Raw genomic sequence first — 26,015 nt, 5'->3', positions numbered from 1 at the left:
TGTCTGTTACATACACATATGTATATTTCTTTCCCTTCTGCTATTTGTTGGCAATATAACGGTTATTTTCCCTTTTCCAGCCCACACAAAAACAAGTACTACCAAAACAAGTGCAAAATTTAGTGGACTAAAGACAAATGTGGTTAGTTGTCTGTAGATCTACTTTTCTTTCTTTCTCTCTCTCTTTTCAAGACAAGATAAAAATGGATCTGGGCCAAGGAAAAAAGGGGTGAATTAGACCTGAGAGAAGAAAATAAACAAAAGTGATTACTAAAAATAAGAGGGACCATAATGATTTTCTACTCCACTGACCAGGGAGCAGAATGGAAAGGATACTCTGCCCAGCTGTCCTTGATGTGGCTGTCCCCCTTGTGTTCCCTAAAGACAACAAATAGACGGACACTCATGTCACTAAGGGAAGAGGAAGGAGAGAAGTTGTATACTTTGGTGGGGATGAGAGTATGAAGAGAAGATTTAGTTCTCTGACCAAGATGGAATTCCATAGGCCATATTAGAATTTCCCTGTTAATTAAGATAGTGGTTGAGATCCTTTGATGTTTCATGCATGCACACAAATATAAAGGCATATAGCTTTTGGAATGAACAGAGAGGGTTTCAGTGATAGAAAAATGGTAACTGGCTATAGATAATAAAAATATTTAATCTAGTCTTCTAAATACACTGGAAATGTTAGGCTTGCTATAAAAAGTAATTGAAGTCAACCTTATTTTTTTTTAAATAACAGGCCAGACATTCATTTTATTACTTTGATTTTAACTATAAAAAATGACAAGCAAATTTTGAGCAGTCTTTTCTCAGGGACATGTCTCAGGGGCTCAGAGAAATCAGAACATCATTGACTCACTCAGCACTTATTTATTGAGTACCTGTACTAAGTATTGAGTATCAAGTACTGAACAGTAAGCATAACCCATAGCTTATGGTCTGTTGATTCTAGTTTTCACTGTTTATGGAGATGGTTCTCAAACTTTGAGTTATTTAAGAAAAGTGTATTAAACACAGATCAGTGGACCCCATTCCCAGAGTTTCTGATTCAGAAGATTTGGGGTAGAAACCAAAAATCTGCATTTCTAGTAAGTTTTCCTGTGACATTGATGCTGCAGATCTGGGGACTGCCTCTTGAAAACCATGGACTTACAGCTTATAATTTAATAGTGGAAAATGTAAAATAAGTTGTTGTTAATGTCAAATTAAGGTTTTCTTAAGTGGATGATTATCTCTCATGACTTTAATGATGGTTAGAATGTATTTTGTAGTCATAACAATGGAAAAACAGCACAGAGCATGATAGCACGCAGTGAAGAAAGTGTTTTTCTCTTATCACTATAGTCTGAAGGTTTTGTTTTGTTTTGTTTTGTTTTCAAACTTAAAGCAATTCACTGGAAGAAGTCTAAACGGTACCAGGCCCTAAGTGCTAAATAATGCACCAGTCCGAATAAGAGCTAAAGGATTGCCAAGTCAAAAACCAACATAATCATTTATCTTTCTTGGGTAGCCTACCATTGCTTCTAATTATGATCAAATTATCCATATATAAATAACTGCTTAAAAGGAGATACTGCCTATCTTGCAGTTAGGCTTCTTTTGATAATTTTGAAAGCATGATCGTTGACATGGTTTAAAAATTCACAGCTTTAGTTTTGTCAGGTCAAATATTTTGATGAAGTTAGAATTTAGTTTAAAAGTCACAGATTGGCAAGAATGATGTGGTTAGTGAGACCAGATTGGAACTTTTATTATATTGGATAGAAGTCTATAATGACTTTTAGAGTTGGCATTGGAATTCTCTTCCACTAACTTCTTTCCTTATCACCTATTATCTAGCCAGTACCCAAATTCTCTCAAATCTTCCTTGCAGTAGTAGCTCATATTCACTCCCTTTTTAATTTGGTCTAGATCTTTACTTTTTCATAAAAATTCTTCAAGCTCATTTCATTGACTCCTTTTTGTCACAATTTGAAATGCTTTCTTATGGTACCTTAGACCAGTCCAAACCTCCCCAACATAAACATTTCTCTCTACATTGGCTCCTTCTTTGCCATTATAAATATACAAATCCTTCCCATTTTAAAACAACTTACTTACCCAGTCTCCTCTTATTGAATACCGAAGTTTAACCAATATTTTATGTTTGGTATCATATCTTGCTCATTCTTTACTCAGTAAATATAAGAGATAGTGGCACATTCATGGATGGGATAATATATACCTATTAAAGATTGTTTAGACCTTGACATGGAAAAACTTTGAAGTTCTTTTGAATAAAAAATATTTTTATACTAGACTATTCATAGCATATTTCTATCTTAGATACAAACATGTATATATCTCTAGAAAATAATGGCTATGGTCAATGCTTGGTGGTCAGACTGGAATAGTATTTATTTGAATTGTACAGCGTAAGTATTTTTGGATGTTTTATAATAAATATGCATTATTTGCACAATAAAAATGGGAAAGTACATAGAAAAATAAAATTAAAATATACCTAGATGTGAAAGTGATTAATATTAGAAAGTTGGATTTTGAATTTTTTTCTGCTTTTGTATACTTCCAATTTTTTTACATTAGTACTAAATAGTATTTGAATTGGGTATAAAAAGTATCTTATAGCATTAAATACTTAGTAATATTTATTTATTTATTTAAATTTTATTTATTTATTTGACAGAGAGAGAGAGATCACAAGTAGTCAGAGAGGCAGGCAAGGGGTGGGGGAGCAGGCTCCCTGCTGAGCAGAGGGCCCGATGTGGGGCACGATCTCAGGACCCTGAGATCATAACCTGAGCTGAAGGCAGAAGCTTAACCCACTGAGCCACCCAGGTGCCCCAATACTTACTAATATTTAAAAAGAAATTTTTAATTCAGTAAAGTTGACACATGTTATATTAGTTTCAGGTGTACAACATAGTGATTCAACCTTAATAGTATTAAAAAGTATTGACAGCATTAGAGGGTATGAAATTAATGTTTAATTAAGAAATTATATTTGGTTTTTGTGGGTATATGTAATTATATATAATTCCATATAATATGGATAACTACATATAATTCTAATAATATCATTTTTCTTTGTAGAAACTTTAGGGCTTGCTTTTTCCTAGTAGCCAAAATTCAAACTTCTAACCCTGGAAGTCAAATTCATAACTTAGGACCTGTAGGTTATTGCCTTTCATTATCCAGTGCTGTATCTTAACAAAATTTCAGTGTTCTTACATGGAACTCTCACTTTTATCTGCTTTACCATTCCCCTAACTCTCCCTGACATCACATTTCTATATATCCACCCTCACCTTTCCTTCAATGTCCAAGCCAAACCCTCTTCTCTGTGGACCAACTTTGCTATAACTCCAACATAAATCCATTAGCAATTTTTTTTTTCATTTTTAAGGTTTATTCACTCTTTCCTCTGTAGTACTTTTGCACATACATTAACTCTCCAAGTTAATTTATTGCACATTTTTGGGGGGTGCATGGGGACATAGTTCAACTAATAAAATTAGTTAAACTAGCAAAATCTATCCTCACAGAACATATAATCAGTCATTTATGGAGACAAAAACAGATCTGGGCATGAATTCTGCCTTGGCAACTTGCTGGCTGTGTGTATTTATACAAGGTCCTTAACAACTCCTTGCCTCAATTTCTTATTTGAAAAATCAAGGAAATGCTAGTTAGAATTGCTGAAGATTCAGTGAGACAATTATATAAAGAACACTTTGTTAGAGTGTAGATTATCTGCTATAACATCAACTGCTATAACATCAAATGCAGTCGTTTAGCTAAAAGAATTATTTCCCTACCAGGTATCAATCTTGAGGTAAGCAGCTGATGGCTGAAGGGGAAGGTCTGACAATTTCAGCATAGGACTTCCTTGGCCAAGATATCTGCTCCAATTGTTCCAGATGACAAAGAGAGAGAAAGGGGAAGTGAGATCCAGGTTGCATATACTCCCTCCTCTCCCATTTCACCAGCAAAATTTAGTCCTCTGATTGTTTGGCTGGAAAAGAGTCTGGGTAGTTAAATCTTAGCTATGTGCTCTACTGAAACTTGGATCCTGTTATTGAAGGTGGAAAGGAAGAATGGGGCCAAACAGCACTCATAACAGAATCATGATTCTGAGCCTCAAAGACTGTAGTCTGAACCCATCTGGGGTGAATTCTCAAAAATAAAGTCCTTGTGAGACTTTCTGATAGATTCCATCTGATCTTCCCAGTGCAACTGTTCTAGATGTGCTACACATACCTTTTCCTTCAAACTATTGAAATTCCTTAATGACAGGCAATCTGTCCACATGTCTTATTTGACTTTTAACTTGTCCCTTCATCTGCTTTACTCTTGCCCCTCAGTTAAACAGAGGAAAATCACAACATAAGGGTATTCTATAAATTTCAGTTGTTAAAATATGGCTCTCAAGAATGGGCAATTGAAGTTCATGAACATCTTACATTTGTATCAAGGTGATGGTAGAAGTTTCTGGCTGGTAAAAAAAAAAAGCCTGACTTACCTTTTAGCTAATTTTTTAGTTCTCTGTAATTTGGATGTTCTTTCTGCTTTCACTTTTGGGCAGCTATCAAAAGGGAAGAGAGAAATTTGGATGGCCCCACATCTTTATCATTGGCTCTGTAACTTTCTAGAAGTAGCTTTTTGGAATTATATAATTTACCAGTGACAATGTACAGATGATATTAAATTTCCTTGTATGAAAATATGATATTTTCTGGCAGCTCTGAGGGTCATGTAACACACAATGGTAAACAAAGAAGTATTCTGTGCATTCTTAGATCTTTACATATTTATTTTAAAACATAAAATTTCATATTGATTAATACCTACTTTTAAACAGAATGATGCATTAATTAAATGCCTTGTCATAACTATTATAAGCTCTGTTAGAAAAATAAACATCTCACAACAAACTACAGTGTCAGCTCTTTAATAAATACATAAAACAGAAATTAGTAGTCAATCAGAATTGCATGAACAGGTTCATAGTATATTTTCTGAAATTATCTTATTCCCCAATTTTCTGCATCATTTAAGGAGATTTAACTACTTATAATTCAAAGCCAGAAATAGTAAGAAACTTTTTTAATGAGAATTTGTTTCTTTCATAAGAGCTATTTTAAATTCAAATATTTTAATTTAAAAATACTCTATATTAATTTTTTTTACAAAGACAGGACTTGTTAAATGAAACAAATAAGGTTATGTTACTGATAACTTAAAAACATTACTAAATTATTTTTGAAGATGTTTAAAAAACTTTAATGAAGTAACTGGTAAATGTAAAATAGTTTTAGAGTTATGTTAAATATACACAAAATTATTTTCTATATTATGTGCAAATTTATATTTTCTTATAATTTAGAATTAAAATATTTCATGTTCAACATTCTTAAAGTTTCTGTACCATAAATTTTGTCATTGTGGGGAATTCTTATCAAAATCACATTTATCTGTGATACAGTGTAAAGTTAGTAAGTGTTCTTTACACAAATCACACAATTTATATCCTTGATAACTGCATTTGGTTTTTTTGTTTGTTTGTTTTGTTTTTTAATATTGTTGGATTAAATAATTTTTACTGAAATAGGTCACAGAGGTTGGAAATCTGATTAATAGACTTAGCTTACAAAGATAGATTTTATGCAGGAAAGTATGCCAGGTAGATAAAAGAGTAGTGTTGTTACTCTCAGATATTTCATTAACAGCTGCCCAGATAGCTGAACAATTGTTTCATATAATTCAAATAACTTAAGTATGCAGTTTTATGACAGTCGTTATATAGGCTTGAAGGTAAATTTATCAAAGCCAAAGAAAAAAGTCAAACAAAAAGGCAGAAATGAGAAAGAAGTATAAAAAAATGAGAGGACTTGAAGGGAAAGTTTTTTTCCTACAGTACTGATTCGTTGTATCATATTTTTCTTCTGTCATTGACATAAGATATACAAGATGCTACATAATCTAATTATGATGGTTTCTTATATTTTTCCAGTTAATTTTGTTTAAAGTGAGATGATCATATGAAAGTATTCTTTAGAAAGGAATAGAAAGATTAAAAATTTGTTAGCAAAGCTGGGAGAAACCCACCCATTCTTAGCAATTAGTTTTGCTGAAATCAAAGCCACTAGCATAAAGTAGACATAGGAAGATGAAAGAGCTTTTATAACCTAAAGATCTACAGGGTCTGAGCTCGTAATCAGACAGGCTTCATGATGAGTTGTATGTGATTCAGTTGCACTGAAAATTGGCCTCACATATTATCATAAATGGGTTCTCAAATATATTTATAAGAAAAATGAGTGTCCTTATCCCCATGAACATTTAAAAGTGAATTAGTTAATACTTATTCAAGTACAACTTCAAGCACTGCATCTAAGATGCCAATTGCAAGATGTATCACAATTTTAGAAATGTGGAATTGAAAACTAGATATCTTAGAATCAATGAAATATGAATACGTATAATCAGTTACCCATAATAAATTAGCCATACAGTAATTATAAAAGAAAAATGAAATGATCTGAAAGAATACTAGTTTTATACTTCTCTGAAAATATATCTCAGTTTGCACTGAATGAAATGGAGTTCTTAAGGTCAATATAAATAAGGAGAGTTGTGAATTAAATATTAAGTATATAAAACAGAATACAAAATACACATGATTGAACTCCCAAATAGCTATATTTCACTCAATACTTTTATTAAAGATACAGATTGCAAACCCTTTAGACCTGAAAGAAGCTCAAATGGTTGTGAAAATTTTAAATTCTTAGTTTTTAATGTGTATGTCTTGGTTCAGTTACATGATGAATGTTGAAATCATTGAGAGATTTTTGGAAATGAAGAACTCCCTTATACCATTATGTTGAGTCATTTTTTATAATAAGCCTTATTGAGCTTAGAGTTTTAGGGCAATCTCAAGAATAGTGAGTAGGAAAACCAGAAGCAAGGAAAGGAAGGAAAAGTCATTGAGTCTAATTCACTATACCTTGTAACCAGAAGGAATATAATTCTATGGAGAAAAATTTTTTTTCTTCATCATACTCATATTTCAGTGTCTCATGGATACTGGTCATACATAAGAATATTTTTAATGGGATTAAGTAATGTTTCTTAAAAATTTGGAATTTATCCTTTTGTGAAGTGTTGTATTTGATGCATCTACCAATTTTAAGTTTTGAAAAATTTGCCTCCAAATAAATCTACTCTGTTAACCTTAGATTTTTTTATCCTTATAACCACAGCTACACTGAACATTCAGTACATAATCAGATTTTTAAGTGAATTTTTGAGTCTTGCAGAGCATGTCTGTGGCTTCATACATATTAATAAGTGTCTAAAAAAGATATCAAATGTTTATAAATCCATGTACACTATGGTGTAAAGATCTCCCCAGAGAAATAAAATGCATACAGTTATATTGTAGTGTATATATATCACATTTCTAAATCATTACGTACTTTAGAGCACAAAAATGCTATCGTACCAAAAGTGTTGTTCAAGTTCTTTGTTAACTATTTAAAATTTCATTATATGTTTAATATCACAAATCTCAAAAGGCTCGTATGATCATATTAGTTGAAAATAGGCTCTATTTACATAAGTTATTTAATCTAAGAATAAGAATACCCTGTTTTCCCTTACCTATTAATTAATTCTAACTAGTCAAATATTAATTCTCTTCTCATAAGCCATTTAACAGGAAAATATCCATTATTCAAGTAAAATATAAGCTCTAAAATCTTTAAGAATTAGGTCTTTAAGTAAAAAAAGAAAGCACAAGACATCACAAGCATAACTACAATCATCATCAAGCATTGAACTGCCTATCTGGAAGTTTGTCTTTTCCTATGATAACAGCCTTGGTCTATTATATTAGTGCAAACTAGTGAGAGTATAAAAATATAAACCCTTGATTTTTAAGAGTTTCTTTTTATTATGCTCCTTTGGATAATTCATTCCACATGGAGATTAGTTTACGAACATTATAATGTTCATTTTTTTTTAACTGTCAGCATTTTAATGAATGGATGTTTTCCACTTTTTCCTTTTGGAGAGCTATCAGGTATCCAATTTTTCTTTAAAAATGGATACTGTGTGTGATAGGCAGCCTGCAGAATATGATCTTTACGTTATCCTTGGTGATCAAAGGTATCTTACACAAGTGAGTCACAGTACTGAATTATGTCATTGTCCCCAGTCTCATTGGGGAAGGAAATACAGTTCAATTTAGCATCATAATGGCTTGGCTGTAGGGAACAGTTAATGGAGCTGCTGTGCTTGTTTGCTCCAGAACAACTTATTATATGTTTTAAAATCCTCTTTGGGGTAAAATATGGGGTGGGAATTAGTCTTCATTAAAATGCAAATATCTGGCCTTTCTTCAAGTGCTGGAAGAGAAATTTGGGAAGTTAATCATAAGAAAACATTTGAAACAAATTCCTTTGTTTTCATAAGCAAAGCTCTGTACTACACACAGGACTATTGGACTTATAGCCAATAAAATCAGACTCAGTGAGTCCGTAGGGACTTAATTGTGAAGAAGTTTCCGTGGGGGAAGGTAAAAGCTTTATTGGACTTATAGCCAATAAAATCAGACTCAGTGAGTCCGTAGGGACTTAATTGTGAAGAAGTTTCCATGGGGGAAGGTAAAAGCTCATGGCCTCTGTGTCAGACTCTCTGGCTGAGCTCTGCACAACTCACAAGCTGTGGTGTGAATGGATATCCCTGTAGTTAGGCCATGCAGCATTCTCTTAGAAGCTGATTAGCAGGAAAGACTGGAAGCCAATCATGGAATTCAGTTTGAGTTATGCTTTTCTGCTTTGCTTTGGAATTTTCTCTTGTCCATTTACTGAAGACTTCAGTTAATCACATTGAAAAATACTTCCAATGAAATATTTTAAAGATTCAAGAGGTAGCATGATACTGTGAATGAACACAAGCCTGGCAATAAGAAGATAAAAGTTCTCTTCAAAGGCTACCACTTAATCACTTAGGTGTTTTTTGAGATATCATTTAAACTTTCTGAGCTTCAGTTCCCTAAGTAAAAGGATGAATTAGCTTATTTCTAAGATATTGTCTATCCTCCTCCAATTGTATACTTTTAAAATTCTTGTGAGTACGGTTTAGGTGGTTAAGGAAAAGAACTCCTTAGGCTGCACGGAAGGGTGAAAATAATATAGCTTAATATAGCTTTTAATTAGAAAAATGCTAATGTCTACTTGAAGTAAACATCTGAGAGAACTCACTAAAGAATATGACACTTTGCTTGAGGCAGAGTTTCTAAACGCCTTGTGATCTTCAACCTGATGGTTAGACAAATGAAATGGTGAAACATCCAGTTTATCAGGTAAGAAGGTATATAAGACTCCACGTCTACACACAATGAAGCTGTCTGATTTTGATGTTACTTTACAGTGTCCCTTATTAAACATTCAGCTTTAAAAATCAGTATTCTAATAAAGTGACATTGTATTATTAGGTTTTTATGGCAGTAGTAACTTAGCACTTATATAATCCAGTCATCTGTGACATATATAAACTTATCCTGTAAGAAAGAAAAAATATAAAGGCAAAGAGAGAATGTTGAAATTAGTATCTTGTAAGAAGCAGAAAACATAAACACATGCATAACTCTACTCAGTTTCAAAAGCAATATCCCTCAAAATTAAGGTTTTATCTATTAACCTCTTGAATAAGTGAGACGCTAATCATTTATTCATCTAGATGTTCTTGTCTCTTCACTGCCAAGTGTTGAAGTGTGTGGCAACAGTAGTATAACTGCCTTTTGTTTTTTTCATCCGCATGTTTGGTGCAGGGATTACTGTACCCTTGTAGTGACATAGCATTGTCTCTCTCTGGGAAGCATAGGAATGGCAGGTACCTGTAAAGTGTAATCAGTGCTCTTCAGATGATCTACATTCTATGCTGATCTAAATAAGTTATATTTTACAGTAAAGTGCTACAATGACACTAGTCTCAAACAGTAGTAAGACACATTTTTCTCTGAAAAATTCAGCAGCGATGTGAGTCACATGATAATGAGGATGCTTGTCAGTCTTCATTCAAATGGACAACCAGCAACCAGCATGATCTAGAACAGTTTGTCTCCTCCTGTGACTTCTAAAATTATATGTTTTTAGGAGCAATTATTAAAAATCCAGTTCCCCATAAAGGACTTTTTATCTTTTTAGAAGTTGCACCTGAAAGTTTCATGAGCATTTAATTTGCTGATATCCATTTTTATTTCTTCAGGTTTCTCACGTCGGTAGGTTACTGCTCTTGTGCAAACACTTTGCAGAATCAACTTGTCCTTGATGGAGAAAAAAAATTATTAATTAACCATCTAAATATTGGAAGTAGACAATGACATACAGATAATAATTGTTTTTTAGAATTCACTGACCTTTTTTGAGGCCGACACCCTGTAATCTGCCGAAGACTTAATTTTATTACTATTCCATTGTAGTATCACCTGTCTAATGATAAGGACTTTAAGCAACCCAATCAGGAATGTAACTATGAAGATGATGAAAAATATTCTTAAATAGCTTGGGCTAGAAAAACATTCTGTAATAAAGCAAACAAATAAGTGGATTAAAAACTGGAATGAGTAAATCAAAGGATTCTAACAAGCAAACAATGTTCTCCATCTCAATTCAGAGGACCAGAGATATTTGCAAATCTACATTTTCGAAACAGAAGAATGTCATTACTATTGATTTAAAAAGTAGACTGTAATTTTTATTGCACATTTATTATTAAAATGTTTCCAAGAGAAAACCTTGTTTTGGAGAATAGCCACAATTAAAGTTTTCAAAAACATTATTTCTTTGCAGCTTGATTCTTTAATTGAATTAACTGGAATGCACCCAAATTCCTTAACCAAATACAATTTTATTGATGTCAGAGAGGGGCAGTTTTTGCGGTGTGCATTGTTGATCATTAAGTGGAAAACAGGATTTAAAAATTATTTAATGGCTCTGTGTATCAGCATATGTTTCTCTTGTTATGCCTGCTTTTCATTCACTGCACATCAGTAATGGAAAATAAAGTAAACAACTGCAGAAGCTAAAATCAGTACTATTCTAATAGATGAATAAGTATTTCCTTTGAAAGTGTGGTATAAATCTCTGTTAATATAACATGTAGCCTCTAGGGAATAGGAGTGTCCAGCTCAGGACAATATGCAAATCTCTTTCCTCAGTTTTTAATAATTTAGTTTTTACTTGTCAATGAAATCTGTCATATTTTGCTTCTAAAAATTCCACTGTGTATTTTTTTTTTCAAGAACAAATAATTACTAGCTGTGAAAGGAAAATGCTGCATTAAGAGGAGGAGCATACTAAGTCTCTGTTTTAGCACCAGACCTTTGGCAAACCGTAGTTGGAAAGTCTGCAGGCTCTGTGGATGCCAGAAGTATTACCCTAATCTAAGAGGAACATTGCACAATATACCAGTATTCCACAGAATTCACTAGCTGCCCCAGATACACAAAATTTCCTCCTGACTTAAAGAGGCATGTGTTTTCTTCCTACTCTCCAGACTTTGGGGACTTCACCTAAATGCCTGAAGTTCTCTCTGAGGGGCCTTTTGGGAGGGGACCTGCCAAGATTGAGAAAAGCAGTGACCCATACGTGGGTAATTTATGTCTGAATTCGCAGGGATGACCAAGCATGCTTTTGAATAAGCCAAGAACTCAGAAATGAGGCAAGGGCTCCTTCCAAGTGGGAACATTTAGAGCTGTTTTCTTTGGTCAGTGATAAGCTTCCTTGAAAGAAAGGCTAAAGGGAGTCCAGAGGACTACTGATTGGAATAGAAATACCAAAAGTAAGCACATATTTCCTGTTGTTACTGGTCTCTCACACAGGGAGACTCCAACATGCTTTATTCAAAGGTGGTGTCCTTCGAGTCTAACACAGTGACCTTCAGGTTTATGACAAGCATGCCTTTCATCCTGACAGACTGTCATTTCCCTTGGCTAATTTAGAACTAGTCAATCAGCTAAAGCAGATCCTTAAAGGGGACACGTGTCTTGATCCCACTTATTGGCTTCTTGCCCAGGAGGAGCTTAGCCAGAAGACTGGAACAACACCCTTTAAATGTGATTGATAGATAATAGAGGTGGCTAACGATAAGTCTTCTTTCCCTCTCCATCCACCATAGTTGTGAAGGGGAGGGGAGCCCCCTAGCTACCAATAAATTTTACAAATATTTCTAATGGGTTAGGATAGAGGACATTTTCTGGCTCAAATCTGTATGCATTTTAGAATGTCATTTGGATAGACAAACATTTAGCCTTGGCCATGCCTCTCATTTAGTTTAGGTCAAGCAAGGGCTTTTCCTAAGGAGCTTTAAAGGGAATACTTTTTGTAACCACACTTAGGTCAGAGTAGGTTTGTTTACTTAACATAATAAATTACATGTTGACAGTAAGGGCTCTATTTATTAGAAAAGGCACTTGGCTTTCTGTAGTGATTGCTGCAGCCCCAGCTGGTAGCACATGGGCTCCTTTCAAAGCCAAATTCATTATGGGCTAAGATCACTGTGCATACAGGGGAAGAAGGAAACAAAACTGGAGAAAGTTCATTCTTCTGTGCAGTCTAAGAGCTGGAATTGTCTTTATAGGTTGGAGAAGAGACTAAAAATAATAGTAGCAGTAGAAATGTCTTCAAAGAAGACATAATTTCAAGCTTAATTTCTAATTCATGTGTACTTTAACACCTTATACCTGAGCCAAGTAGAGTACTGGCTTTTGGTTTCTAATGAATTTTTATCTGAAAGTTGTCTTTGAACACAGCTTTCACATGTTTCTCCCATTTGCATGTCATCTTTTAATTCACACGTTTCTTTCATATTCACTGGCTCATTTAATCTCCTACAATTCCTTGAGTTTGGTATTATTATCTTTATTACATATGAAGAAACTGAGGCTCAGAGAAATTTTGTAAGAGGGCTGGTATTTCTTGTCTATTAGTGTAAAGGGACATGTGTTAAACCAAATTCTTCAGACTAAAAGTTTCATGCCTTTTCCATTATGCTGCATTTATAATCATTCACCCCTAAACTATATTTACATCAGAATGGAAAATACCAGAAAGGAATGGCCCTTCTTAAGTTATATATTTTGCAAAAGCAGATCATTGCTACTTAGGATTTTTGGCTCCACCTGAAACATAAAAGTGAATTTTGGTTTTACATGAGGAACATTGTAACTGGAAGCAAGTTTGGGTTACGAAAGAGAAGTAAGGCTCCACAGTTTATCTGTAAGGACTCTCTACACAGGAAATTTCCACTCTCGGCTCACTGAGGCCTTGTAGTTAATCTGTTTGGTGTACTTCCACAGAGGGGCACAGCATGAGAATTTAGCTGGATAATTGGATGGGAGATGTAACAATTCAGCCAATCCATGGCAAATATACTCAGCTGCTTTTTATAGAGTACCATTTCTGGATGACTGAAAACACTGAAGCAGTTAGTCCTTTCTTTAGGATGATTTATTATGGGCCCTTTCGGGGAATGTGATTCTCTGCAGATACTCTTCAGTGCTTTTTAAGCTTTGGTTTACCTGATGTTTGATCCATATAATGCTGTTCCATGAGAGCACATGAGGTTTTACAACGATCAAGTATAGCTTGAGATAGGTTGTAAGGGTGAAGGCATTGCACACAATTCCTGTAAGGATGAAAAGAAATGAAACATTTAATCTTTGAAAAGGTTGTAGCTCAGGTATTTTCTGCAAGAAATAAGATATCAAAATAGAATAGTACTGCTTTAGACAGCAGCCATGTAAAACTGGGAAAGAAAGCCATGACATTTATTTGTAATACTGGCTGAATTTAATACTATGGCAAAATTATATTCTAGCCACTAGAGATATTTTAATAATGTATAAAATCAAAATAATGAATTTTCTGTATTGAGAAGAAAGTAGGAAATGCATAAGATGCTTTCATCACAAATAAAACCCACAAAAATATTTTAGAGGATATATATTATACTATTAGAAAAGTTTAGCAATGAATACACAGTTCAAGTTTCAGTTGGGTTCATTAGAAATAACTTCAACATTATGTTTAAGTACTGCATCCCCAAGAGAGTTACATAAATTGCTATGTATAATTTTAAAAATTTACTTGAGCTACCAATCTGAGAAAGTAAATGTCTTAAAATTTTTGAATAAAACAAATTGGAAGGCACAGTAATGTTTAGAGTAGTGATCTTTGAGCAGGCTCAAACTGTTTCTGGGAAATTAGTTACTGACACAAAACAACAATGTCACCTTCATTAACAGATCATCTTTTACTCATCCATCACTTATTTCCAGAGGTGCTTCATAGCCACTATCATTCTTTATTTTTAAAATAATTTTTTAAAAAACAATAAAAAATAAAAGAAAACCAGTAATAATAGCTAACATTTATTCTAGGATTATCACGCACCAAGTACAAAGTTGGGTTATTTTTGTTTTATGTCAATCATCTAACTTAATTCTGTCATGGAACTGTATCAGGTCTTATTATAATCCTCATTATTATTTTAGTCATCATGTTGCACACCTTAAGCCTTGTGTAAACAAGGTTATATGTCAGTTATATCTCAATAAAGTTGGGGAAAAAACAATGGACACTGAATATTATTCTTTAAAACAACAAACCCTTTTCAAAAAAGGTAAGGAAGTGAATGCCTAGATCAATTCCGATGCTTTCACAACTATCTATCTAGTGGCCAAAAATTCGAATTCAAGTTTTCTAATTCCTAAATTCCCCATTCAGTTCTTTTTTAGCATGATGATAACAACTTACCTAGTAGAGAAGATCCAGCAACTTCTAAGGTTAAGGAAGGCAAAATAAAAAAAGGACGAACACATCTATAATGAAGGACTGCTTTATGTATGTTTCTGTATGTTTGGAGTCAGAGAACACATACCAGTTTTCACTGCAGGCTGTGTGACACGTGGGACAGTGTTCACAGAAGCGGCCGATGCTCCTGGGATCCGTGCATTCACACCTGCCACATACACACGTACCTCTTCCACTACACACTTGGCCCTTCGAATTGACACAGTGCTGGGCTGATGCTGATGGGCACTGGCAGCGATCCCCTTCCCAGCCACTGAAGCACTGGCATCTGCCCGCTTCACACTCTCCATGCCCTGCAACAGACACTCCGGGACCTAAGTTATTGGGGCCACTGATCTGTGAAGTGTTTCCAAACATGAAATCCTCTCCCGTTTTCCAGGGAAACACTCTGATGATCAAGTGAATGGAAACAGCATCATTTTATTCGTCTGACAAGAAAGATGCTAGGGTTTAGGAGTGTCTATTTTCAAAGCTATTCAGTTGTAGAGAATCTCCTGATGCTAAGTGTTGTGCTGACGGTTGTGACATCTCTGCTGTGGTGGTTGCCTGGCCACTTGCAGGTCACTGGTCGTTCAGTTTTAAATTAAAACACACAAAAATAAAAAAAGCTACAAAGGCTGAAGTAATGTTAATTGTTTTAAAATCCGAAAAATAGGGGTATTTGATTAAGAGCTTCCATAATTTATTCCTATAGTGTCTCATGATTGCTGAAGGCCTGGGATAATTTTGGTTTTTGAGGCAAACCCCTAGGGCTTCAGTGCTGCTCGGGTCGTTTTAAAGTTCTCTGGGGAAGTTGAAGTAATCGTTTCATGTCGTCAGGACATTATTTAACAGGTCAGAAGGGCATGTCCTCCAGTAGGCTGTGAGCGGTTATTAGGTCATAAATGAGAGAAGGCAAGGTGTGGTATGTGTGTTAAGTGTGTGTGCGTGTGTGCAAAGGTACACTTGTGTGTTGGGGTTGGGGGCATGGAGACAAATGAGTTGAAGGGAAACACTGGTTATATGTACTTAAATGGATTTTAGACAGCAGAAAGCATCTAAAATTTAGTAAGCTTATATGAATTAGAAATCTTTAAGAGGGAGTATATATTACAAGGTCACATAATGTTTCTCAAGCTTATGTAGCCACAGACGTTTCCTTCCTTCCTTCTCTTGCTTCCTGACCTTCTCCCACTCTTCTCCCCTCCCTCCCTTACTGAGAAGCACCTCATAGGGTAACTGTTCCATAGAATCTACTGTTGGATCAACTCAATTGCTAAATGTAAAACTAATGAGGTCCAGGCCACACAAATGCCTGCCAGACCCTGTTCCCTATATATAGGCTGCACGCCTAATCCTATCCAGCTGACCTGTGAACATGTGTTTTTATTCTCAAAGGAGACTAGTGAAGAAAATGTTTGTCAGCCTACAGTTTGCACTTATAATTTATACACAAATAATTCAAAGCAGATTTTCAACTGCCTGTGGCCAGTAGTATAGTCATATAGAAGGGCTAGTACATTGGCTTTTGATATTTAACTATAAATAGAGACTGGGATTCTCAATGTATTTCAAGCTTCTTTGGCAGATCAATAGTTGTGGGATATCAGAATTATTCTTCTTCCCTGTTCCAAATAGGATTAGCTTTGCAAATTAGAAGATAATTGCTAGTTTATTCTTAAGTCACCTATAATCCATTCTACCAATGATACCAGGTACAGCAGAATAATATTTGGCATATAAAATGTTTCATGTATATAACAGAATAAAAAGGAAATTGTCCATTGCATATTTCTAGTTTATACAAGAATAGAAAATTTGTATGGGTTTGTTACTTTCTGTATGGTTATGACAGTGAAATATTTCAGTTAATCAGTAATTTAATATTTGCTTACCAAATCCAAACATTAAAAAGCTGTCTTAGCAATAAATGGATTCAGCACAATGTCACAGAAAAATTGATTCATTTAAAAACATTTTGTATTAAACTTCAAATGTTGCACAGATTTTCTAGAATCTAACCTCTAGGTGGCAGTAAACTGAATTAGCCAAAAAGTACTTTTGATATTTTTGTTTTAAATTATTTCATTTTTAAACTTTGTCTGCATGTGGCCTCTGGTACTAATCTTCTAGATTACTTATGAAACCAACATTTTCTTGGAGAATGCTGTCCTTTGATAATTTGTTACTGGTGTTCCAAAAATATACTGTTAAGGTTTAAGTTATTACAAATTTATAACACCATTTGTAATAATGCATTATTTTCCAATGAAAGGAAACTTATATAGCTCACTATTCTCTGAGCGAGCTGGAGGGAGTGACCACTTAGGAGAGTGAATCAGGTCTTTCTAGAAGAATACTCTGATTATAGAAAGCCTGCCAGACATCATCAGTAATTTCCTTTTCTGGATATATATTTTTATAAGATCAAGGCATACTTGAGAATAACATTTAATTTTTGGTTTTTATTTTGAAGTATTTCTTGCACAAAATAATTTAAAATATAAATACCAGAATCATGTGCCATAAATCTGTTGCCATGCCCTAATTTCATAGACTTTGAATCTTTGAATATTAAATTCAGATTCAGGATTAGTAATTATAAAGGTGTAATTTAAAAGTACTTAAACATATATGCTAGTTTAATAGTTACTAGTAAAAACTGCATGTATATATTTATTTATACCTACCAGCGCACAGATTTCCATGGTGATATGGACAAGAGAAGTCATCCTTTTCACAGTATTTTCCATATACTTTTCCAAGCTTAATTTTGTGACATAAACATTTCCCACAAACACAAACTCCTCGACCACTGCAGACCGGTTGATCCTTTTGTGACTTGCAACTCTCAGAAGGAAATTGATCTTCATCAAAATGACATTTATTCTCATTACACTGGAAACACTTGGCATCTAGAGAAACTTCATCTACACACTTTCGTTTAGGTCCTCTCCTGTCATCACACTGACAGCTGCAGTTTCTGTGTATATGAATTTTAGTGGTTTCATTGAAACCAATAGGTTTGATTATTGCATAGCTCTTTCCTCCTGTGACATCACACTTTTTCATTGTAACTGTTACATTGAAAAGAACCTAAATGGGGGGGGGAAAGAAAATATATTTATATGTCCTGATTATTTCTATCATCACTATTATATCTATTAATGATATTCTGAATCATTAATATGCCATCTTATAGAAACTTATAATACTTTATAAATCACACACACACTCTTTCAGAGGTAGATGTAACATCCCTTTTTAATTTCATTTATATCCTAATTAATGAACTAGAGAGTTAAAGGAAGCAATGACTGCTACTTGTCTATATTGTACCATTAAATGAATATGGGTTCAAGCCTATTTGAAATGACCACTCTTCTTCCAATGATTAACTGATGTCCTCCATTGAGTTTTTAGCAAACTTGAGAGAGAACAGGTCATCTCCTGAATTAATTCCTTAAAATGTGGGGTTATTGAATATTTGGCACAAGGGAGAGATCAAATAATCTAAAATAAAGAACTACTGCTCTCCTGCTTCATAACCATGAGATAGGATGTTCGGATGAACAATTTTTATTTTTGTTTCTATTTCCTGGGGGCCCAAGTAAAGTTTCAGGGTTCAGTTTTAGTTTATACATCGTGTTAATGAAGGAAAACATGAGGCTTTCTCTGATGTTGCTTAAGGGAAAAAGATTTAGGACTTTCTTAGATCTTAAGATCTCAATACTAGGTCATACATTTGTCTCAGGAGATGTGAGCCCACAACTAAAGATCTGAGTTGGCAGGGGTTTTTTCTCTTGTGAAATGATCCTGCCAAGTTTTTCCTTTCTCTCTATTTTTTTTTTTTTTTTGCAGGACATGATGGGTGTAATGTGTCTTTTCTATTTGTTAACCTATCTTATGATCTTCAGGTACTTTGGCAAATAAGATTGTAGGTTTTTTCCATTTTAGACTGAGATCCATTAAAACTTAAAAATAATTTGTGATAGCCTTTTTTGTTGGAGTGGATATATATATGTATCTCTACTCCGACCAAAAAGCCTAGCACAAATACGTGTGTGCACATGCACATACATGCACAAGATACAAAATATCTAACTTCAGGCTTATATATTACATGTTTGCATCAGAAATTAGAATCAGTTCCATAATATTAAAATTAATGCAGTTGGTATTGTACTTGAGATGTTTTTTGTCTTTAAGAATGTTAAGAATTAACAGATGTGTAAGATAATGTGGTCATTGCCAAAATTAATAGAGCAAAACTTGGGGTTTATATAATTAAGAGGTCACATGACTCTTTCTGAAAGTCAAACTGTTTATACTACTTAGTTGAAAGTGAAGAGGGAAAAGGGATTATAGACAAAGGAAAAAGAAAAAAAAAATGTAAGCGGTAAGGAAAACCATTCTGACAAAACTGATTTTGAAAGGAAGAACTACTAAGAGGATAACCCTTTCTCAGAAACTTATCCTAACACAAAGTTTATCTATATTTAATGGAAATCAAATATGTATATTTTATAAACTGGTACATAATGTCTTAGGAACAAAATCCATGAAGTGATTATGCAAGACCTACAGAAACCGATACTAGCAATAATTGATTTCAATTGGAGCAACTATACTATCCAAAGGTTCTAAATTTTCCAAGGGGGAAACATACAGTCCAGAACTTTAGAGATGAAAAGAAGGATTAGAAATCTTTTAGTCTGAACAGATCATTTAAAAATGAAGCAACTGAAAATCACTGCATCTAATAGGAATTCCCTTTAAAAGCTTATTTCTGTGTGTTTGCTCTCTATCATGCCAATCTGGGAGAATCCCTCTCTCTCCTGATCCTATTTCCTAACAGTGCAATAATCTGGGCCCTACACCCTCCACCCATATTTTATCCTTTTTTGGTTAAATAACACTTCTTTTTTATTGTAAATAAATTCCCCCACCTCTTCCTAGATCATTATGAGTTTATTGGGACAATAACACAGTGAAGGATTTTGGAATTCTTAACCTTTATCAACTGCTCCATCACTCCCATTCTTTTCTGTGGCTTATTACCTTTGATTTCAAATTTAGTCTGAGAATTTTCAGATTTGAAACCAGAAAGGTATCCTCATCATCATAAGTGTAGACACTGCTTGTTTGAAGAGATGTGCTTTACTGATATACAGTGGCTGTAACCCCTAAGTTTAAAATTATTATTAAATAAGTATTTAATATATATTTAACTTGAGAGTTTGAGAGAACAGTCAGTGGAGTTAAAACAAGTCGGAACTTTGGAAAGAGACAATAAAAATTACTTTGAAGTGTTTAAATAAGATACTTGGAGTTTGTAGTAAATAAAGTTTTCCAGAATGATTTGATTTTTCTGTGAGAAAACATGCCAGACAACTTAGTTTATTTTAAATGGGAAGAATGTACACCCACATACTTCGTCATTGCTTGTCACATTTCCACATCCGTCTGTGCCTGGTTTTCGGGTCCCATCTGGACAAATGGCAGTAATATTAAAATAGACGCCTTTTACCTGGTTTTCCACCTGAACTTTGACTTCTGAAATGAGTTTCTGCAGAGACATCATGTTTTGATTGTATATCACAAAAGTTTCAAATGTAAGCAGTTAAGCAGAGGCAAGCTTATTAAATCATTCTAGATTTAATTTTTAATGAAATCAAAGTCTATCTCCATAAAAGGATAAATAAATGTAGTGTTTCCATGTAATGACCCAATTGTATTTGAGATACATAAGAAATACTGAAGGATTAGACCATTTGCATTTAAATTGTTCTATTTTTTCACATTTTCCATGACTATGCAACTGATGACTTTAAAGATATTGCTCATTCAGCTTGTATTACAAAATTAGTCATTTTAACTCCAACAATATTTAAATTTTGTGACAAAACTTAAAAAAAAATACTGAGAACACCTATACTGTCACAAGGGTGAATCTTTAACAGCTTAAAATCTGGAACACATGTCTGACAATTTCAGCTATTAAATAAGCATTTCTGTTTGAAACACTTTAGACTATCATGAAAACTGAAATACCTTATTAATACAGAATTGACAGGTAAATTTTGGCGAGGGCGTTTCTATACTGTAGGCATAAGAATTATCTGCCTGGGACACCTGGGTGGCTCAGTGGGTTACAGCCTCTGCCTTCCGATAGGGTCATGATCCCAGCGTCATGGGATTGAGCCCCGCATCCGGCTCTCTGTTCAGCAGGAAGCCTGCTTCCCTTCCTCTCTCTCTGCCTGATTGTAAACTCTGTCTGTCAAATAAATAAAATTAAAAAAAAAATTATCTGCCTGATATGGTCCTGTAAAATTCTCCAAGAATGGCCTATGATTTTTATCAAATCCCTGAGGCTTGCCTGTGTCACATTTGTTCTAATTTAATACTAAAATGGAACCACTTACTAGACAGAAAACCATTCATGCATTTATTCATTTATTTTTACAATTATTAAAAAAATAGCTATATAAAGTTTATCATGTATCAAACACACACAAATTTCTTCCAGCATAGTCTCTGGTTCCAAAATTTCTAACTACATTAAATATATACTGAAGATCTGTGTGTATTTTATCTCATAAAACAGTCTACCACATGTAAAAATCCTTACCTTATAAACAAAAAAGATGAAGTATATACCTAAGAAAAGAGTGAGTAGCAGGATATGAAGAAAAGTTTTTTTCTATTGGCTTCTAATATTTTACTTGAGTAAATTTTTATCTTCAACTGTATAATTGATAAAGAGATGTGTGCTTACTGACTGATAATGGACCATGGTGGTAAATCTAGAACAAAATACTTATTCAAATCAGTAAATTTTATTTGGATTCAATAAGACTCTATTAGCCACATTTTTAAATCTCCCAGAGAGCTCATCCAATGTAATCATTTAATTGAACATTCTCAGCAAGCCAACAGAAACTTGTATATAAATGGTCTTGATAGGGTGATGGTTTGAAAGATCAGAAGGAAATTCCCAGTACAATGAGTGTTCTCAGTTTGCCTTCTGGAGTTCTTTCTCTTAAGAAGTTAACCTTATTATACTAATGTTTTTCACTTAAGCAGGTGTAAAGACAAATGTCTAAAAATTTTGCCCAGTTTTGTAATTTAGAAATTAGGCTCAAACACAACATTAAGTTTCCTTTTTAATATCAAGTACAGAGGCAGATTTTTTTATATACAATTCTGTTTATATTCAATATAATTTATTTTTCATTTCTTAATTTCAGCTTAAGTTATTTTAGTCATGATTTTTATTTAATCTTAATTCTAGTGGCAGTGCTGATGTAAAAGATAAAAAACAAAATGCAGTCATATTCACCATGCACTAAATTTATGTGTAATTTTATAAAATTCTTAGAAAGGAAATGCAAAAAATTCAAAGTTAGAATGAAATATTTTTATTCTTTTTCTTCAATGAATTATGAATTATTTCTGCTGGACTGTGAAGACAAAATAATATTTCAGAAGAATTTCGAAAATATACACGTATGTTTAAAAAAAAATAACAGAATCACAACCTAAGGAGATTAATTAGCCAGAGTCAGTCTTATTGGATTTGCTAGTATTTTCCCACTGTTTAAGGTTAATCAGAACTGCAGTTAGCTAAGGCATTGGATATCTATCCTGGGCAAATAAAAAACATAAAACCAAATACTGCTGGTTCCCTTTCCATTGGTACAGTCTGACACACAGACAAGTTTGTCAGTTTATTGTTTGGCATTTCTTGTCTGGAGTAATAAGTGGGTTCATACCATTAAAAACTAGGGTGATTTCTAAGACTGCACATTCCTTCCTTACTTTGATTATTCCTGGGAACAAACTGCAAAGGGGAATGAACTGTACACATTTGATCCTCCTTGATAAGAAGCTCCCCCAGTCCTAATATTTTTTTGTAACAATGAGAAATAAAAATAATTAAAGATATTCTTCCTTATTTTCTCCAACGTAGTTTTCAGACATAGAACAATTCCTTGGCAAAAAACAAAACAAAACAAAACAAAAACAAAAACAGAAAAACCTCACACGGTTTATTTTTCTTTTAAAAGAATAAAGTTTAAACAAGTCCTTCATTTTCTATTCCGTGTCTACTTCCTGACTTTCCCTTTTGTGCTCAGGAGAAGGCAGAGCTGCACAGAGAAAATGAGAAGAGAAGCCTGAGGTTTTTCATAAGGCTTGGGCTACTATGTACACTGTTCATCTCTACTGTGTAAAAAAGAGAATCAGAATTTGGGAAGTGAGACTTTATCAGTGGTCCATACGTTCAAGGTAGAGTAAAGCATATCTTTGTAAAAAAAAAAAAAAAAAGAAAAGAAAAAAGAAAAACAGGTGTTACCACACAGAAGGAAGTACCTGGGGCCTAGAGTTAAGAAAGACCTGGGTTCTGGTGCTGATCTTTTTGTTTCTTTTACCCTTGGTTAGCTTGCTTAGCTTCTTTGAGGTTCTATAAATACAAAATGAGAGTACTAACATCTTCCTTATGGATTGGTTGTGTGGATTAAATGAGGTCACAAATGGAAAGTAATGTTTCTCAGTGGTATTAATGTAACAATCAAGGATGCCTGGGTGGCTTAGTCAGTTGAGCATTTGCCTTCAGCTCAGGTCATGATCCCAGGGTCCTGGGATCCAGTCCCCACATCAAGCTCCCTGTTCGTTGGGGAGTCTGCTTCTCCCTCTCCCCGCCCCCACACCTGCTAATGCTGTCTCTCTCTTGCTATCTCTCTCTCTCAAATAAATAAAATCTTAAAAAAAATAAAGTAAAAATCACAATTATTACAACATCTTAACAGTGATTATTCTATCCAGGAATGACCTATGCTGAGAGAGCAGATGTTTCTGTAAATCTTTGCATTTTGGCACTCACTCTTGATAGACTAGGGACAGCGTACAACTGTCAGTTCAATAAAACAGTATACCTCTTAAGGTGATTCTTTTAATCAAACTAATTTGATAATATTGCTAAAATAACTGATTAAACATCAAGTAATTTATCTAAGAGACTCCAACAGAGTCCTCTCAGTAATCTTGATACATGATTTGGTGACTTATTGAACATTTCATTTAGAAAAAAATTCAGATAGCCCGTAGCCTGACTTGAGTTTATTGTCAATGAGACAGTGAGGTAAAGAAAGCTGAAATGACTTTCCCAAGGATACAAGGCTAGTTAGTGATAGAGCCAGGGCTAAATTCAGGTTTCTAATTTTTAACCTAATTTTCTGTTCATGATTCCTCTCAAGATGATAGGGTACTAATTTGTATCTTGCCATAGAAACTGGGGTTAAAAGTTTATATGAAAAAATTGTATTTAATATATTCATACCTGATAGGCTTCTACTACCAAATTATTGAGGTTTGCAGCCTTTGATTCTATTTCACCAGCAATGGTGCCAGGCAAGAGGGGTAGAAGGTCCTAGAAAACATACCAATAATATTTGCTTAATGACAGTAGTATACAGTGGCTCAGTAATTAACAAATATTAAAAATTCTTAGAGTTACAGGTGGAAGGTGAGCCATTACATGAATGAAAAAATATAAGATACAAGAAAAATATAAACAAGCAGGTAGGGCACCAGACCACATACACCAGACTACAGAGTCCAGAGTGCTCACCATTACACCACAGAACCACCACCAGACTACAAATGGGAGTGTGTGTGTATTGTATGTGTGTGAGCATGTATGTGTCCACAAATTACATGTTGACCTAAAAACCCAATCAAAGTACAGACCAGGATTTCCCAAAGTAATCTCCCATGTTCCATGGAATATCGTTATCAAAAGTGTGAGGGCAAAAATTTTCGAAAGTTCTGCATATGGTTTCTTCCACATAGATACTCAAAATGCACACTTGCAAAGTAAAGGTTCAGAGAAGTCTTGGAAATGATTTAGCAGTATTTGCTGCAGCATTTCCAACATTTTCAAATTATAAAACCCTTTTCTCATGTAGCATATGTAAATATGAAGAACTACTGTTCCATGGAGTGACCTTTAGGACAAGTTGGCCCAGAATGGAGAAAAAAATCATTGTCACTAGTGGAAGCTTCTTGGAGTGGGTATTTTTGGTGGATGTCACTGAACAATTATGGAGAAAACTCTAGGTATTCCTAGTGAGAAAATGAGAATTAGCAAAGGCTTAAAGGTTTACCTGAGTTCCAGATGAAGTAAGAAAAGAGAAGAAACCAATCTGACTGGAGTGAAGGCTGAATTTTTTTTTTTTTAAAGATTTTATTTATTGGGGCACCTGGGTGGCTCAGTGGGTTAAAGCCTCTGCCTTCAGCTCAGGTTGTGATCCCAGGCTCCTGGGATTGAGCCCCACATCAGCCTCTCTGCTCGGCAGGGAGCCTGCTTTCCTTCCTCTCTCTCTGCCTGCCTCTCTGCCTACCTGTGATCTCTGTCTGTCAAATAAATAAAGAAAATCCTTTAAAAAAAGATTTTATTTATTTGACAGAAAGAGAGAGACACAGCGAGAGAGGAAACACAAGCAGGAGAAATGGGAGAGGGAGAAGCAGTCTCCCCACCAAGCAGGGAGCCTGATATGGGACTGGATCCCAGGACCCTGGGATCCTGACCTGAAGGCTGACTATTTTTAAGGAATCAGATTATGGAAAGTCTTAAAATCCATTTGTACACTCATTTTACCATACACAAGTATCATTAAGCTCCTGCTGTATGCCAGCCACTACTTGGACATTAACAATTTGGTATCTTAGGTAACAGGTAAAATGTAGCACTCACAGATTTTTAAAAGGCATTTATCTAACCTTTATTGAATACCTATTATGTACCACTTTGGAGTTCCCATCCTTAAGGACCTCACAAGTATATCAATTTCAAAAAACAATATACACATGAAGTAGCAGAGATAATGCACAGACCCTGATGAGAGGGATCCCCAGCAAGCATTTGAGGGCTGGGGAAGTCTGCCAGGATTGTTTCCTGGAGGAGATGACTCATGAGCTGTATCTTAAAGGATGACTAAGAGTGAGCCAAGTAATAAGGGAAAGAGACTTCCAGGCAAGAGGAAGAAGTAGCAAGAACAAAGACACAAAGAAAGAGGGAGCCTGGTAAGTGTGTGTGCACGGGAGACTTAAAAGCAAGCTAGAGGGAGAAGTGTAAGGCAGAGAATA

The 26,015-nt window shown here is 34.4% G+C and overlaps 1 protein-coding gene across 1 annotated transcript in view; it reads right to left on the bottom strand.

The window, feature by feature from the left end:
- Nucleotides 1-4,833: 4,833 nt before the first annotated feature.
- The window catches only part of LOC111147337 (integrin subunit beta 8), an 80,761-nt gene continuing 59,579 nt past the window's right edge, over nt 4,834-26,015 (bottom strand). The window contains exons 8-15 of the mRNA XM_022503329.1: nt 24,208-24,297; nt 20,302-20,436; nt 17,558-17,963; nt 14,956-15,181; nt 13,595-13,701; nt 10,433-10,596; nt 8,646-10,339; nt 4,834-8,556 (exon numbers count right to left, since the gene is read on the bottom strand). Of these exons, the coding sequence (XP_022359037.1) occupies nt 10,217-10,339; nt 10,433-10,596; nt 13,595-13,701; nt 14,956-15,181; nt 17,558-17,963; nt 20,302-20,436; nt 24,208-24,297 (1,251 nt within the window). The 3' untranslated portion in view covers nt 4,834-8,556; nt 8,646-10,216. The remainder of the gene's footprint in view (nt 8,557-8,645; nt 10,340-10,432; nt 10,597-13,594; nt 13,702-14,955; nt 15,182-17,557; nt 17,964-20,301; nt 20,437-24,207; nt 24,298-26,015) is intronic.

This window comes from Enhydra lutris, unplaced genomic scaffold (genome assembly GCF_002288905.1).
Source record: "Enhydra lutris kenyoni isolate GAN:26980312 unplaced genomic scaffold, ASM228890v2 scaffoldscaffold16, whole genome shotgun sequence".
Classification (NCBI taxonomy): domain Eukaryota; kingdom Metazoa; phylum Chordata; class Mammalia; order Carnivora; family Mustelidae; genus Enhydra; species Enhydra lutris.
This window is presented reverse-complemented; position numbering and strand designations above follow the sequence as displayed.